Here is a 15,109-nt window from a genome sequence, read left to right as displayed (position 1 = left end):
GGCCGGGAAAGGCTCCCTGACAGGGACACACAGCCAGGCCCCGCTGGACCACGGCCACCATCGCCGGGCCACCGACAGTGGCCGGTCAGAGAGGGTCGTGGCAATGGCCATGGCCCCTTGGGTGCGATCTGTGGGGACCCAGAGCCACTGGGGGGTCATACTGGTGGGACTGGTGGCACTGGGGCAGCACAGAGGGACAACGTCTGTTACTCCCCAGAAGCTCCTTGTCCCCACGCTGGGCAGCCCCACGTCTCCCCGCTTGCCCTGGGCCGGTGTCACCAGCGAGGACGAAGGGTTTCGCCCACAGAAACGCCCGGTTTGGGCCACCTTCGTACCCTGTTGGTGACGCTGGGTGTCCCCATCCTGCCGCAAGAGTGACGTCCCTGGGGACACACGCTGCGTGACAGCCCAGGGTGACAAGGGACCTCCATCCCCTTGCTGCCGTCCCCCGGGGTGCGCAGCCCTGGCGGGGCAGGGGACGGGGTGGGGTGGGGGGGAGGCAGCGGGGTCCTGCGTCAGCCCCCGCGTCGCTCCCCGGAGACTGATTTTCTCCCCGCTCCTACGCAGCCGGGATCAAAGCGGGGAAAAGCTGTCACTCCCGGCGGCTGCGGGGACGCGGAGCAGGGCTCTGCCCCCCCCTCTCCCCCCCACCCGCCGCTTAATGAGACAAACGAACTGGGAGAGGGCTGAGAAGTTTTAATTAGAAGCTTCCAGCCTCTGAGAAGACAAAGGCGAGATGTGCCGCTGCCAGGAGGCGGTGACCCCGGTCCCCATGGGACGGCAGCGCGTCCCCAGCCGCTTCTGCCCTCCCTGTCCTGCTCCTGCCACACTTTGTCACCCCCAAGGGCAGCTGGCGCCGGCGGCCAGCTGTGCCAGTGCCCAGATGTGCCCTGGCGTGGCACGAAAGGGGGGAAACAGGGGTGCGAGGGGACAGTCACCGTCCCCCAGCAGCAAGGCTGTGGGGATGGAAGTCCCTTGTCACCCACTGCCTGTCCCAAGGGACGTCACTTTTGTGGCAGGATGGGGACACCCAGCGTCACCAAGGGGGTAGGAAGGTGGCCCAAAGCGGGCGTTTCTGCAGGCAAAACCCTTGGTCCTCGCTGGTGACACCGTCCCAGGGCACTGGGGGGGGACCTCGGGGCTGCCCGGCCCAGGGACAGGGCTGGCTGGGGACAAGGAGCTTCTGGGGGGTTAAAAGATGTGGCAGCAAGAAGCTGTCCCTCTGTGCTGCCCCAGTTCCACCAGTATGACCCCCCCCCGCTGGCTCTGGCCACTCTCTGCCCCAGGACTGGGGGCCTGCAGGCAGCTGGAGGGGGGACACGGTGACGGGGGGCGGGCAGTGACAGGTTTTTAGCAGCGGGAAAGATCCGGGAAACGCTCTGCCCCATCTTTAAGCAAAGCAGCAGGAGGGCAGGCAGCCCCCACCGCCCCCCCCCCGGCCTGTGCCCTGGGTCACAGTAAAGGGGGCAGAAGGCACCCCCTGGGGCTCCCCCCACTGCTGGGAGACGTCAGGGGTGGGGGGGGAAGAGGGGAAGCCCCCCCCGGAGCCCAGCCCCGAGGGGCAAAGGCCTTTTCCAGGCCCTTTCCGAGGGGAGCCGTTAACCCCGGCCCCTCTCCCCGGGGCGAGGGGGAGGCGAGGAGGAAGAGGCGCACGTCTCCCCTCGCCCCTTCGGTTGGAAACGAAAAGATTTATTAAAAGCGCGTGTTATTTCTTAGCATCACCCATCTGTTAGCACTCGACACCCCGGCGCGGATTAGAGAGGGGCTGAGAGGGAACAGCAATAATCCATCTGCCGCAAAAATATACGCAGGGCTGCGCCGAGGCCGGGGGTGGGGGGGTAACACGCAATGGGGGAACGTAACCAGGAGAGGGGGCAGCTGGCGGCGGGGGGGGGCTTTAGGGGTAGAAGAAGGGCTTGGGGGTGGAGGAAGGATTCGGGGGGGAAAAAGGAGGCGAGAAGAAAAGGGAGAAGTTTGGCAGCCGGGTTTGAACAGTGGGAGGGAGGTGGCGGGGGGGGCGGGGGGGGGGAGCCGTCAGCACAAGAGCTTCATGGGTTGGGGGGTGGGAGCAGGGGGGGCCCTGCGAGGGGCCGCGAGCGATTTGGTGGCGTTCTTGCTGCCTTTGCGGGTGAGGGGGGCCGAAGGATGGTCGGAGGCTGGAAAAAGGAGAGAAGGAGATGAGGCAGCTCCTGGGTAAGAAGCAGCAGCAAACCCAGGTCCCCTCCTGGCAGGGATGGGGGGCGCTGCCACCTCCCTCCCCCATTCCACCCTTCAGCCAGGAAGCTGCAAACCCCAAACACCATCTTCCACGGGCACCAAATGCCCAATTCCAGGTGTTTCCTCCCCCCCCCCCCCCCCCCGCCAACTCCAGCCCTGAACTGGAAGGGGGCTGGCACGGCCCCAGGGCGCTGGGGGGCCCGAGGCAGGACTCACCCGGGATGCGGGAGGGCGGCGCAGGTCTCTTGCTGCTGCTGGGGACAGGGGGGACGCGGCTCCGGAGCTCACCCAGGGAGCGGGAAGTGGTTCTAGGGAAGAGGAAAAAAAAAAAAAAAAAGGCCATTTTGAAGGCCGAGGCTGAGGGCAGAGGTCCCCCGTTGTCCCCAGATGCCACAGGCGAGGGACGGGGCCTGGAGCTCCAGTGGGAGCAGGGGCAGGAGCTGCTGCACAGGAGCGCCCTGGGGCACGGGCGGCCGTCTCACCTCTCCGCTCGCTTCCGCTTCTGTGCGGACACTTTGGAAACCGAGGAGGGCTTTGGGATGGAGGAACTCTTCACGGGAAGCAGCGGGACGCAGGCTCTGCAGGAAAAGAGGGTTAGTGCCAGGGCCAGATCCCGAGCGCCCGCTCTCACGGGGCTGGGAGGCAACAGAAGCCAGAGGAAACCTGCCTGGTTTTGCGGGGGAAAATAATTCAGACAGGGATAAACCCTCAGGAGATCCGCGCAGGTGGTGGCAGCCACCCAACTACTGCTGCTCCCCGAGGCAGGGCCATTCCCCCGTGCCTCAGTTTCCCCAGTTACCCTCCATAGGGACCGTTTCCTAGAGCTATAGGAGGAGACAGGGAGACCCTAAGGGTGTCCCGCGTTACCGAGGGAGTGCCAAGCTCTGGATTCGGATGGTCACACACATCCACGCAGCTCTGTAAGAGCCAGAGCCTCTCTGAGGCACCAGCAATAACAAAAAAAAAAAACCAAACCCCAAAAAACCACCCAAAAAACCCCCCTGACTCTGCGCAGTCCCGACCCTCGCTCCAACCCCTCGGGGAGGGGAGGCGATGCCTCACCTTCTTCCCCACCAGCGCTCGGGCTCCAGAAGCCATCTGGAGGATGCTCCTCCGTGTCCAAAGGGAAAAGGAGAACTAGGTTTCCTTGGAATGCTTTTTATCTATCTTTGCAAGCGATTCACACGAGAGCTCGGCCCGCTGGCTGCCCGTCTGCGGGCCCAGCCTCCCCTCTGAGCCGGGCTGCAGCGATCCGCCCGGACGGCGAGGCCACGGAAGGGGATCCCCAAAAACGCGGGTAACCCATACAGAGCAGCACTTACTTGGGCGCGACGGGACCGTCCCGCTTGTTCAGGAAGCTCTGGATGTTGTCCCAGACGGGGAATTCGGACAGGCTGAAGGCAACCGGCTTGGCCGCGCCGGGTGAATCACCAACGTCGCAGATCTCGAAAGTCACGTTCAGGTCGTGGACGGGCGCAGCAGGCAGGGTGCAGCAGTTCTGGGCGGCCGACATCGCCAGGGGCACGCGGCTTTTGGTGACCGTCGGCGGGCAGATTTTGGAGGTGCAACACGACGGCACCGGGGAGACGAGGGGCGTCTGGGCTGCCGCTTTCAGACAGGGGCTGCCTGGGCTCTGCGTCGCCTGGGGAGTCTCGGCTTCTTTCCCACCTCTCCGCTGGCGTTTTATCCGTGTTTTGAGGCCACGGGGAGTTGCCGGTTGGGAAGCGTTGTCGTCGCTCATCTCAGACCTCCTCCTCTTCTTAGCGGGGCTGGGAGCTGTCGGCGTGGGACCGGAGAGCGGAGCGAGCTGCTGCAAGCATTGCAGGGCAGCGCTCGGCACAGGGGCACCGGCCACGGCGACAGACGCCGCTGCTGAAAGAGAGGAGGAGAAACAGTCACCTCCCTGCCTGCAGCTCCCAGGTACCCGCAGACCCCGGGGCATCCCCCTCCGCCCCCCGTCACAGCTCAGCGAACCCTACAGCAGCCGCCTGCCAGCGGGTGTTTCCGTCAAACCGCGTTAAACCCAGAGGAAAAGAGCCAGCACAAATACTCCTGCGCCTCGCCAGCCCTAAAGGCACCGGACTGGTCCCAGAGCGAGCGCGCCCCGTGGTCTGTCCCTGGAAAAACAGGCTTCAGAGCCCACGGCGTCGCCATGGGGTTGGTGCGTTGGGACTGAGGGTGAGGAGGAAGATGCAGGCCACCGGCTGGGAGGCTACAGCCGGATGGTCTTGGGCAAAACGTACCATGGAGGAGTAAACAAGATGGAAAAAAAAAAGAAAATAAAATAATGAAGATCAGAACTGCTGCTTTGGTCTCCTGGAGCAGAAACATCACTCACGTTTAAGCTGACTTGCACAAACATGCTGAGCTCCCCGGAGACAAGGGCTGCTCAGCGGCTCCTGCCGTGCCCCGGGCTGCTGGAGATGCTGGCTGGCCTGAATCGCTCTACAAAGCCAGGCCGGAGCCGCTCTCGGCACAACCCGCCGGGCACCACGTCAGGAGAAACTCATCTCTCTGCCCTGTGCCCACGGCTGGGAGCTGCTCCCACCCCCACCGGCTCCTCCAGTGCACCCCGAGACAGAGGAGAGGGGACGGCACCCACCGTCCCTAACGCAGACCCCTCACCGTCACAGCCCTGCTGCGTCTCCTGGGCTGGGGTGGCCCCGCCGACCTCCGAGGGTCTGTTCGGAGACGTGGCTTGTTCCAGGCTTACGCCAGCCCCCTGATGGACCAGGCGCTCCAGTTCCTCGAACTCCGAGACCATGTCAGGAGTTAGGAGGTTGGCAGCCTTCAGGAGGGAATATTGCTTTCGGGCAACGCTCAGGATAGCGGCTACAAGCCTGGGACAGAGACAGACCCAAGAACCGGTTAGTAGGTGAGCTTGAGCCAGTATCACCAGTACCAGAGGCTCAGCACCACCGGCATCACCTCGGAGACACCTCCTTGAGCGAGGCAGAGCCTATTAGCAGAGTTTTCAGGGAAGAGAGACAAGCTTTGAAGCTGCGAGATACCCAAGCTGCAAATCTCTTGCTGGACAACCCGACCTGCACGTTCGCCTGTTGGTTACAAGGGACCAAACGGCATCCACAGGCTTTTTGCCAGGCCTCAGACACTCGTTAGCTCGGCTAGAGGCAGACCGGGATCCAGGCACGCGTCGAGGCCAGCCTCCCTCCAGAGACCTTTCTAAAAGAGGTTCATTCCGCCAAGACGCTCGGGGCAGAGACATCCGCAGATGGTGCCACGGGAGCCCTGCCAGGGCAGGGCCTGGGGGAGCTGAGGCAGGAGGAAAGACTTTGCGGAGGTAATTTCAGGACTAACGACGTGCACTTAAGGCTCACACAGTCGCTGTGCCTGGAAACCCTCCTTGCTGGCATTTCCAGGACAGATTATCCTGTGGGATTAGATCCTCAAGGGCCAAACCCCTTATTTTACAGGGCAGGCAGTCATCTGCAAAGACCGGGGTGCACGTCCATCTAGACCATCCGTGGGATGGGTACATGCAACACAGGAGGGTGGACAACCCGTCCTCCGTAGGCAAACCAGGGGAAGTGGCACATAGGGACAGCACAAGAACACTCACGTCTCTGTCTGGCTGCCGGACAACCCCTGTAGAAGGCAGCTTGGTTTCTTTGGGTCCAGCTGATCGTCTGTCTGGTGGGTTGCTCCGGGGCTGCTGGGAGGCTTTTCCTCTGGAGCCTGGAGCAACCACCCAAAAGCTTGAGATTATCCCATATTTGAGCTGAGTTTGGTCCCCAAACTCTCTGTTAGCTGGGAAGGGAAAGGGTTTCGCTGGCACGTACCGAGCCAGGACCCCAGGCTGAGCTCCTGCCCTCTCCCAGCACGCCCAGCGTGCCCCACGCGGGTATTTGAGTCCCCTGCTCATCACGCCAAGCCCTCCCACGCTGCCCGTCCCTTCTCTCACCTCCTCCACCGATTCCAGCTGCAGACGAACAGGCCATCCAGCTTCCAGCTCCTGCTGCTCTCCATTACACTCCATCTCATCCTCCAGGGCCAAGCATGTCTTCGAGATAGCTTCCTCCAGCCTACAGAAGACAGAGAAGAAGCCACTGAGCCAGAGAAGATCCTCTGGTGAAGCCGTCATTTTGCGTAAGAAGTTTTGGGATGGCTCAAACAGAAGATTTGGCCTTTGGAACCCAGCTTCCCTCGGTGCTCACGCGCTGTGGTCCCCCAGGTTCTAACTACACCCGACCACAGTCGAGATGGTGGTGCACACCAGCAGAGAAGCTCATCTGCTCTCTGACGGACGCCCCGGGCTCCAACCAGCACTAAAACCCTGCAGGGTCCTTGACCCGGGGGACACCAGGAGGTCACACCGAGCTCTGTCCCTCCTCCCCACCAGACTCACCTGGGCAGCTCCACCGGGCTGGAGCTGAGGGCAGGCTGTGGCGCCTGGTTCTCTGCCTGCCGGGCAGTGTCCTCGTAGGCCCGGAGCTTTGCCCGCAGATCTGCCACCTGCGAGGAAGGATCATCTCTTGCTTAGATGGTTTCGCAACCCCCAGGAGCTCGGAGGTCCGCGTCCCAAGCAAACCACGGCTAAAGACAGCACCCTGCCCTCCCTGCCAGCATCTCACCTCTGCTTTCAGCTGCTCGCAGATCGCAGCATATTTATTAGCGTGGCAGTCAAAGCTGAGCACGTTGCTCTTCAGCTGCAGAGACGGGGACAAGGGAGAGGTTAAGGAAGCACTGGGGCAGCATGTGTCCCTCTCCTGACACAGCTCCTCAGCCTCCTCCAGGCTCCAGGGTGGCTGCAGCGGACACAATCAGTGCTCAGGGACCCGCTGTCTTGGTCACAAGCCTTTCTGGGCTCTGGGCTGAGGAGCTTTAGCAGAAGACCAGGCACACAGTGTCTGCAGCTTCATCAACCGCTTTCTGCCCAGTGCAGCACCCCCAGAGCTGGAAAACTCAAGCTGGAGAAGGGAGGCACCCACTAACATACCCCACCAGGCACCAGGCTCCTTCCCACCCATCCCCAGCAGCTCCCAAACACACGGGAGATCATCGTCACAACACCAGGTCCTCACCGAGAGCTTGATGTCCTTGGCCCGGTTGGCATACTTGAGGGTGTTGTAGGTGTCCTCGTAGGCCAGCATGCAGGGACTCACCGCGGCGATCATAATGGTGCGGCAGTTGCCACCAATGGAGTCCTTCAGCAAGCGCGTGAGCTTGCTGTCCCGGTAGGGGATGTGGGTTTTCTTGCTCTGTACCAAGAGATCAAGAGTCCGCTCAAGCTTTTGGCCCTTGAGCGCTCAGGTCCGAATACTGTGTCGCAAGGGAACGGCCACGCACATCCCACGGCACCTCTCGGAGCCCAGCCCAGGCTGCCGTCCTCACCGCACTGGCCAGACCATCGCTGGAAGACACCCCCCGCATTCACCCTCCCTGGAGAGCCAGAGCCCGGCAGGGCCACGCGATCAGCGTTACCTTTGCATCAGCCAGCGCGTTGATGACGTTGATGAGGGCCAGCAGCGAGCGGTTGATGTTGGCACCCTCCCGGAGCCTCTCGCCCTTGGCGTTGGTGACTGAAGCTCGCTCCGAGCCTGCCAGGTCGATCAAACTCATCTTGGCCACTTGCAGATCCCCAGCGAGGCCACCAACGCGGTCCTGCTGCTTCACGTGGATCTGCGAGGACAGAGATCGGTGGGGCCGCAGCTCAGCAAGGCACACGGGGTTGCTGGTTGGAGGCAGCACCGCCGGTTTCAATGTTTATAAAAGTATGGCAAAGGGGATCACACGGGCTGTGAGATCGAGCAGAGGAGCCCGGCACGCTGCGAAGACAAGCCAAAAACTTGGCGACGATACAAGTAGCAAAGCCACGGAAGGGATCTCGCAAGAAGTGACAGAGCTACGGAAAATAATCAGCATCTCCTACGCTTGCTGAGCGAGCGGGGTCCAGCTGGTTGGGTCCCGGAAGGGCAATGCGCCAACCCAGAGCCCCGGCATGACCCTGGAAGTGCTCACGTACGCGGCAGCCCCAGCCTTGACTCCGACTGTGGACTTCGCCAGCAAACTCCGACGGCAACGGGGGCTGCAAGCCCCCAGACGCGATCTGGCAGTGCCCCCATGGAGGCATCCAGCCAGGGCTCTCTGTGCTGAGCCCAGTTCCCGGCTGGTGTGGGCAAGGAGGGACACAGCCACCGAGACTCCCCTGGCAGCATCACTTCCTAACTTCCCCTTTTGCATCCCTAAAGATCTCCCAGGAGAAGCAAATGCTTCCTCCACCACCCTGTAACACCCTCAGCCCCCCAGGAGCAACTCCTGCATGGACCGGAGGTGCCACAGAGGCTGGTAACTGGTCCTGCGTCCTCACCAGACCGCGGTTCGCCTGCCGGGATGCAGAGCCGGCAGCGGGAAGGGCACATTTCCAGCACAGCTAATGGATTCGCGGCAGGCAGGAATCCAGCACCCACCGACAAGCCCAGCTGGGAAGCCGGCTGGGAAAGCATCCAGGCACCTGGACTTCCCCCCTGCAAGCAGCAACAGGCAAAGCACCAGGTCCAGACTGAAATTACAGTCAGAGCCCTCCGTCTCCCCACGCAGCCGTGACGGCCCTGCTAATTCAGGGAAAGGCCTGGCTGGAATTGAAATCAACAGGCAGGTTTGTGCAGGAGAGCACTGAGAAAGCAGGGGCCAAATTTACAGACATCCCCCCCCCCCAACCCCCGCCCAGGGAAGCGTAATTCCTGGCTCGGTGCCAAGGGGGACACGACAGAGGAGACAGCAGCCTGCCCGTGGCACCTGGGGGGAGGAACACGCACGAGCCAGCGATAACTGGCCCCGCTTTGCTCTGGGTCAGGTTTTAGGTACAGCTCCCTCACGCCAAGCCGACAAGAGTCAAAAGCCCAAAGTGAAATTTCGGCCCTTGGGAGACGTAACGCCAAGCTGGGAGTACGGGGCTGCCCGGGGAGACGTGGCCACCAGCACCACCAGTATGTGCTGTCCTGCTGCAGCACTGGCTAGTGGCCTGCCCAGCCCCGTTCCTCTTTTTTCAGAGCCATGACCACTCCGGTTTTCCCCATGGCATGCTACGAGCGGCAGCAGGAACCCCACGACGCTGGTCCTGGCAGGGGCTTGCTCTCTAGCCCCATTTTCGGCACAGCTCCCGAGCGATACCGCAACCGCCGGCCCTCACCTGGAAGATGGCGTGCGAGCGGGAGGAGGTGGCGTTGGCATCGGTGGGATGCTGCGTCCGGTTTTTGTTGCCGTTGGCCAACATCTGCAGGAGCTGCTCTGCCGACGCGGGCTGGGAGAGAATGGGCAGAGGGAAGGTGTCAGCACATCCCGAACACAGGCACTGAGACGCCGAGCGGCCACAGCGACGCACGCTGAGGCATCCCGCAGCTCCGCGGGGGTCATTTCAGCTCGGGGTCACGTTTGCTGCCAGCCAAGAGCCGTGCAGGCAGCACCCCCGTATCTTCACACCCCGCCGTGTCCCCAGGACAGGCGCTCGCTTTCAGAACTGGCGTAGGCAGTGCCCATTTTTATACCCACCTGATGGAAGGAGAGTCCTTGAACCACGACTCCTTTTTCGGGATCCTCCCGGATGGCCAGAGGGCCCTTGGGCTCCAGCAGGTCGTGAATCTGTTCATTGTACACCTGGAGCAGGGAACTCGATGTAAGGCTGAGGTCTAGTTCCCCGGCAGCGAGCAGGGAGAGGAGCTTTGTACCCCAGGGTCACGCACAACCTGGTGTCCCCAACACCACCTCCGGGACCTGGAGAGCAGCCGATGGTGCTCCAAACGCAGAGGACAGCTTGGGAGGGCTTTACTGGCAAGACACCATGCCACCGCTCCTCTAAAGCCCTTTCAGCCAGGAAGCCCTCATCCCTACAGGGACCATGGCACGGAAGAGAAAATTCCCCAACTCCAGACGGCAGCACCCATTCACCAAACTGGATGGGTGAGCCTGCTTCCAGTCGGGCTCTAGGGCTGCCCTGGTGACACTGGGCACAGCTGGCAGCCTCGAGCGTGGCACTACGGGCTCCAGATCAACCCCAAATCTTAGCAAAAGCAACCCAGAGGCAGGAGGGGATATGGCTCGGCGGCAGCGTACCTCCTGGTAGGAGACGAGGACCTCGCAGCTCTTCTCCTCCTTCCTGGCCTCGATCCTCTTGTAGAGCTCCACCATGGTGAGGTACATGATGCCGGGGTTTTTCTCCGAGCCCAGCATGGTGTAGGTTTTTCCCGCTCCAGTTGCGCCGTAGGCAAACACTGGGAGGAGAAAAGGGTAGACGGTGGAAACGATCGTTAATTAACGGGAGCGGCGTAGGGAGTGCCGGGGAAGAGAACTTCCCGCAGCAACCCCTGTGGCGGGGGTCACTCGCAGGCTCTGCGGAGACGAGGCAATGCTAATTACCCTCCGCGCTGGCTGCACTACCCGTTAGTGCAGGTTTTTGGTTTTTTTTCTCCTCGTTTCAGCCTCTCTAATTCATCAGACAGAGACAGAGCGCGTGCCCAAACCATCACCTGCTTCGATGCTCAAGTCACCCCGAACCTTCCCCTTTAACAAGCTGAGCAGCCCCCTTCCCCCGTCTCTCGCCAGAAGGTGTTTCTTCTTCCAGACCTTGTAATTCATCTCACTTTCCCCCCCATCCTTCAACATCCTCTTTGAAGCATCACCATCAGAGCAGGACACGCTCAGCTAGAGAGCCTCAGCCCTTCTCCCCATTAGCAGCACTCGGTGCTTCACAACTCTCTCATTTACGGATCCCGGAGTTATTTTATGCAGATAGAGACACGAGCCGTGCCTGCCAGGTGGGCATGGTGACAGAGGCAGCCTTCAACGGCTCACAGAGCACGCTGGAGAGCCAGGAATAGCATCCTCCAGTCCCAGTGCCCGGCCCGGCACGTGATTAGACAGGAGAGCAGTCGTCTCCCGCTCGGTGCCTGCTTCGCAGAAGTGATGGGCTCGTTAAGCCGCTCGTCGGCTGACAGCCTGCGAACAGCACGAGGGTCTGCGGCGGCCGGCGAGGAGCTTTCAGACCTGGCACGGAGCTTCTCAGACCCGGCTTTGCACTGCTGCCAGCCTGGGAGACACGTGCAAGGGACACGGCAGCGCCCAAAGAACCCTGAGATGTGTCTGCTCCATCCCAGATCCCATTCCGAAACTCAGCATCCTCCCGAAGCTCTGCCCATTATGGCGATTTGGGCTGGGAAGGGATGGTGAAACCAAGGTGCTCTTTGTGCCATGGATCCACCTGATTTCTTCCCATCCTTCCCACCCTGTGAGCGCGGAGAGCAAGCGATCCTCATCCCTTGAAATGCCTGGAAAGCGTCTGCCCAGCCTCATTTTCTACCCCAACGCCCATCTCCATCCTCTACATCCCATCTCCGAGGGTGCCAAGCACCGCTGCAGCCTCCAGTATCACAGAAGAGCCTGGGCTGGGAGGGAGATGAAGACACCATCTGGTCCCAGCTTTTACGGGAATCAGAGTCCTAGAATTGCCTGGGTTGGAAGTGACCTTTCAGATCATCTAGTCATCTAGTCCAACCATCACAAAAAGGAAAAAGGAGCCTGGATGGGATTATCTTGTACCCTGTCCATAGTGCCTCAAACACCTCAAGCCATGGGGACTCGGCTGTGTCCCTGGGGATGTTGTTCCATCACTGTAAAAAGGGTTTTTCTTCCATTCAAATGAAACCTCTCTCAATGCAACCTGTACCTGTTGCCCCTTGTCATCTTCAGGATGGCAGAAACTCCATCCTCTCTGCAGCCTCCCTTCAAGTACTCAACAACTGATGAGGTCTGCCCTGAGCCTTCTCTTCTCCAGGGAGAGGAGCCCCAACTCCTGAAGTCTTTCCCCCTAGGGCAGGTTCTCCAGCCTCCTCTGGACTTTCTCCACTCCACCTGCGTCCTGCTGGAGCTGGGGGGCCTAGAGTTGGACGCAGCACCCTGACAAGCAGCTGGTGGGATAATCTGCCTCAGCTAGAAATGCCACGGTGGATGCAGCCCAAGACCTCGCCTTCGCTGCTGCCGCAGCACGCTGCGACTCCCATTCAGCTCCTTGTCTGCCAGGACCTCCAGGTCCCTCCCTGTACGGGGCTCCTGGGTTATCCCATCCCTGGTGCAGGACTTTGCACTCCTCCGTGTTAAACTTCACACCCTGCTTCCTCGCCTGCTTTTCCAGCCCAGGCAGATCTCACCCTGCCTGCTCCAGCTGAGACCCCACCTGGTCCAGTTCTGGGGACCCCAGTACGAGGAAGATACGGGCCCGTCAGAGCCGGTCCGGAAAATGATCCAAGGGCTGGAACAGCTCTGCTACGGAGAGAGGCTGAGGGAGCTGGGGTTGTTCAGTCTGGAGAAGACAAGGCTCCAGGGGGACCTTATTGGGGCCTTTCAATGTATTAAGGGGGCTGACAAGAAAGAGAGAGAGAGACCTAGGGCCTGTAGTGACAGGATGAGCAGCAACGGTTTTTAACTGACAAAGAGAAGGTCAGACTGGATCTCAGGAAGAAATGTTTTTACTCTGAGGGCGGTGAGCCCCTGGCCCAGGTTGCCCAGAGGAGCTGTGGCTGCCCCATCCCTGGAGGGGTTCAAGGCCAGGTTGGACGGGGCTTGGAGCAACCTGGGCTGGTGGGAGGTGTCCCTGCCCAGGGCAGGGGGTGGCACTGGGTGGGCTTTAAGGTCCCTTCCAACCCAAACCATTCTGTGATTCAATCAGAACGCTTCGCATTTCACTTCCTCTCATTTACCTGCCAAGATTAGGGGACATTTCCGTGTCAGGATCGTCCCTGTCCTGATCGCACTTGCAACCGCCCCAGCTTGGTGCCACCAACAAGTTTAAGGCTATATCTTTTTGCATTGATGGTGTCGTGTTCCTCCCCCCGCCACTTTCCCCAACTGCTCGAGGGCTTCCAAAATAAAACCATGGCTCCGCTGAGCCCACCCAGCCCGGGAGGGATGGAGCAGGAGCTCCTGCAAGGATAAGAGGCACTTGCTGGGTCTTACCAGAGCAGTTGTAGCCATTGAGGACACTGTCCAACACGTCGTGGGTAGTGTGCTGGAACACCTCCTCCTGCGTGGCCTTCTCCCCAAAAACCCGGTCGAAGGCAAACTTCAGGTCCTTGCCCTGGTGCTTGGGCCCACGGGTGGGCAGCACGCCACCTGAGGCACCGCCGGGCTCCTCGGGGTCGAAGACGAGGACCTGCTGGTCGACGATGCGCAAGACGGGGTGCGCAGCTCGCTCTCGCTCGCAGGGGGCGGAGGGTCGCACCCGCACCACCACGGTCACGCTGCCCTCCTCAGGCGGGGGGCCCAGCGCCATGGGGACAGTGGGGAGCTGGGGCAGGGACATGGTGCCGGCTGCAGGACACAGCTCTAGGCTGGAATATCCTGAGGGTCTCATGCACTCTGGTGGGGAGGACGGGGTGGGATATGGGTCAGCCAGGGGGTGACGGAGTGGAGGAGGAGGCCAAGACCTCGCACCCCCACCCCGTGCCCTGCTCCCACCCCTTCCCTGTCCTAAGCCCCACCAGGGCCCCTATAGCCACCCCCCAATAGCCCCACACCCCCTTCGGGCCCCCCAGCCTCCCCAACGACCCCTCATTCCCCTTTGGGCCACTATAGCCCCTGTGACACCCCTGCCACCCAACACCATCAGGACACCCCAGCCTGACACACACCCCCCCCCTCCAGGGCCCTGTAGCCCCCCTTCCCCCAGCCATGTCCCTCCTCCAGGCCCCTATAGCCCCAGAACTCCCCAGCCACACACACCCCCCCAAGCCCCCATACCCCTCTCCAGGCCCCTATAGCCCCCCTAGCCACACAACCCCCCTCCATGCCCCGATAGTCCGTCCCCCGCCTTCAGCTGCAACCCCCCTCCGTGGTCCTATAGCCCGCTCCCCACAGCCCCACACCCCCTCCACGGCCCTATAGCTCCCTCCCCACAGCCACGCACCCCCTCCGTGCCCCTATAGCCCCCTCCCCACAGCCGCACCCCCTCCTCCGGGCCCCTCAGCCCCATTCCGCCCCGCCCAGGGCCCTTCCTACCGCCTCCGGGGCCCCCCTCACCGCCTCCTCCCGAACACTGCACGGCTCCCCCAGGCGCTATAGACCCTGCCCGCCCCCCCGGGACCCCGCACCCCTCTCCCGGGACCCCATTTCCCTCCCGGGACCCCCTTTTCCCCCGGCTCCATCGACATTTCCCCGCCGCCCCCACCGGTGCTCACCCGTCGCTCCAACCCCTTTCAAACGGCCCGCCGGGCCACGCCCCCCGCTCCTGATTGGCCGTTCACTAAACCGCCCCCTCCCATTGGCTCCCCCGTGCCCCGCGCCCCGCCCGCCCCGCGCGGTGCCCCACGGGAGTTGTAGTCCCGCCGTGCCCCGGCTAGCCGCCATCTTTCCCCCCCTCCCCATCCCCATTGCCGCCGTGGCCGACGGGCGCGGGCGGCCCCCTGAGGGCACGGGAACCGACGACCCGAGTGCTGCCTGGTGGACAGAGCCCAGCCAAGGGCCGGGGGGGTGCCGCTGGGGGGCCCGGGGTCCCCCCTGCTGCCAGCCTGGGTGGGTGAATGCAGCTGCGCCAGGCCTTAATGGCGGCCTTCCCCTCACAGCTCAGGGCTGACCGCCTCAACCCTAACGAACCCCCGCTGCCCGGCCGCCACCTCGTCCTCCGGTAATTAGCGCTGAGAAACAAGCACCGGGGACCGGCGAGGGGATAAACGCCCACCCCCGCACCCGGCCCCCAGGGCCACCCCCGTGTCCCTCATGGCTCCCATCCTCCCGCCCTGCCACAGCTGCTCAGGAGGCGGCCGGTGGCCCCAGGCACCCGCTGTCACCTCTAATTGGGCCACGTCCTGCCTGCGCCGAGGCAGCGGTGACGGGCCCGCGTGTCAGAGGGTAGCCATGGCTCTGCCTGGCCACCATGTCCCCCTCC

At 62.3% G+C, this 15,109-nt stretch overlaps 1 protein-coding gene across 1 annotated transcript; it reads right to left on the bottom strand.

The window, feature by feature from the left end:
• Window positions 1–2,034: 2,034 nt before the first annotated feature.
• Window positions 2,035–13,528, bottom strand: KIF18B (kinesin family member 18B). The gene is made up of 15 exons (XM_074561996.1): window positions 13,183–13,528; window positions 10,288–10,445; window positions 9,727–9,831; window positions 9,368–9,478; window positions 7,660–7,857; window positions 7,260–7,436; window positions 6,810–6,884; window positions 6,584–6,690; window positions 6,140–6,260; window positions 5,798–5,913; window positions 4,843–5,057; window positions 3,540–4,089; window positions 2,700–2,795; window positions 2,434–2,525; window positions 2,035–2,156 (listed from the first exon to the last, which is right to left on the bottom strand). Exons 1-15 carry the CDS (start codon window positions 13,526–13,528, stop codon window positions 2,035–2,037), a joined length of 2,589 nt encoding a protein of 862 aa, XP_074418097.1.
• Between the last annotated feature and the right edge of the window lie 1,581 nt (window positions 13,529–15,109).

This window comes from Larus michahellis, chromosome 18, assembly GCF_964199755.1.
Source record: "Larus michahellis chromosome 18, bLarMic1.1, whole genome shotgun sequence".
Taxonomy (NCBI): domain Eukaryota; kingdom Metazoa; phylum Chordata; class Aves; order Charadriiformes; family Laridae; genus Larus; species Larus michahellis.
The sequence above is the reverse complement of the archived record's forward strand: the minus strand, read 5'-3'. Positions and strand labels throughout refer to the sequence as shown.

Coding starts and splice junctions, on each gene's coding strand:
- KIF18B (XM_074561996.1), bottom strand. CDS start 13,528: ATGTCCCTGCCCCAGCTCCCCACTGTCCCCATGGCGCTGGGCCCCCCG. Junction 9,479..9,726: donor AAGGACTCTCCTTCCATCAG/GTGGGTATAAAA, acceptor ATTCTCTCCCAG/CCCGCGTCGGCAGAGCAGCT. Junction 6,691..6,809: donor GCGAGCAGCTGAAAGCAGAG/GTGAGATGCTGG, acceptor CCTTCCTCGCAG/GTGGCAGATCTGCGGGCAAA.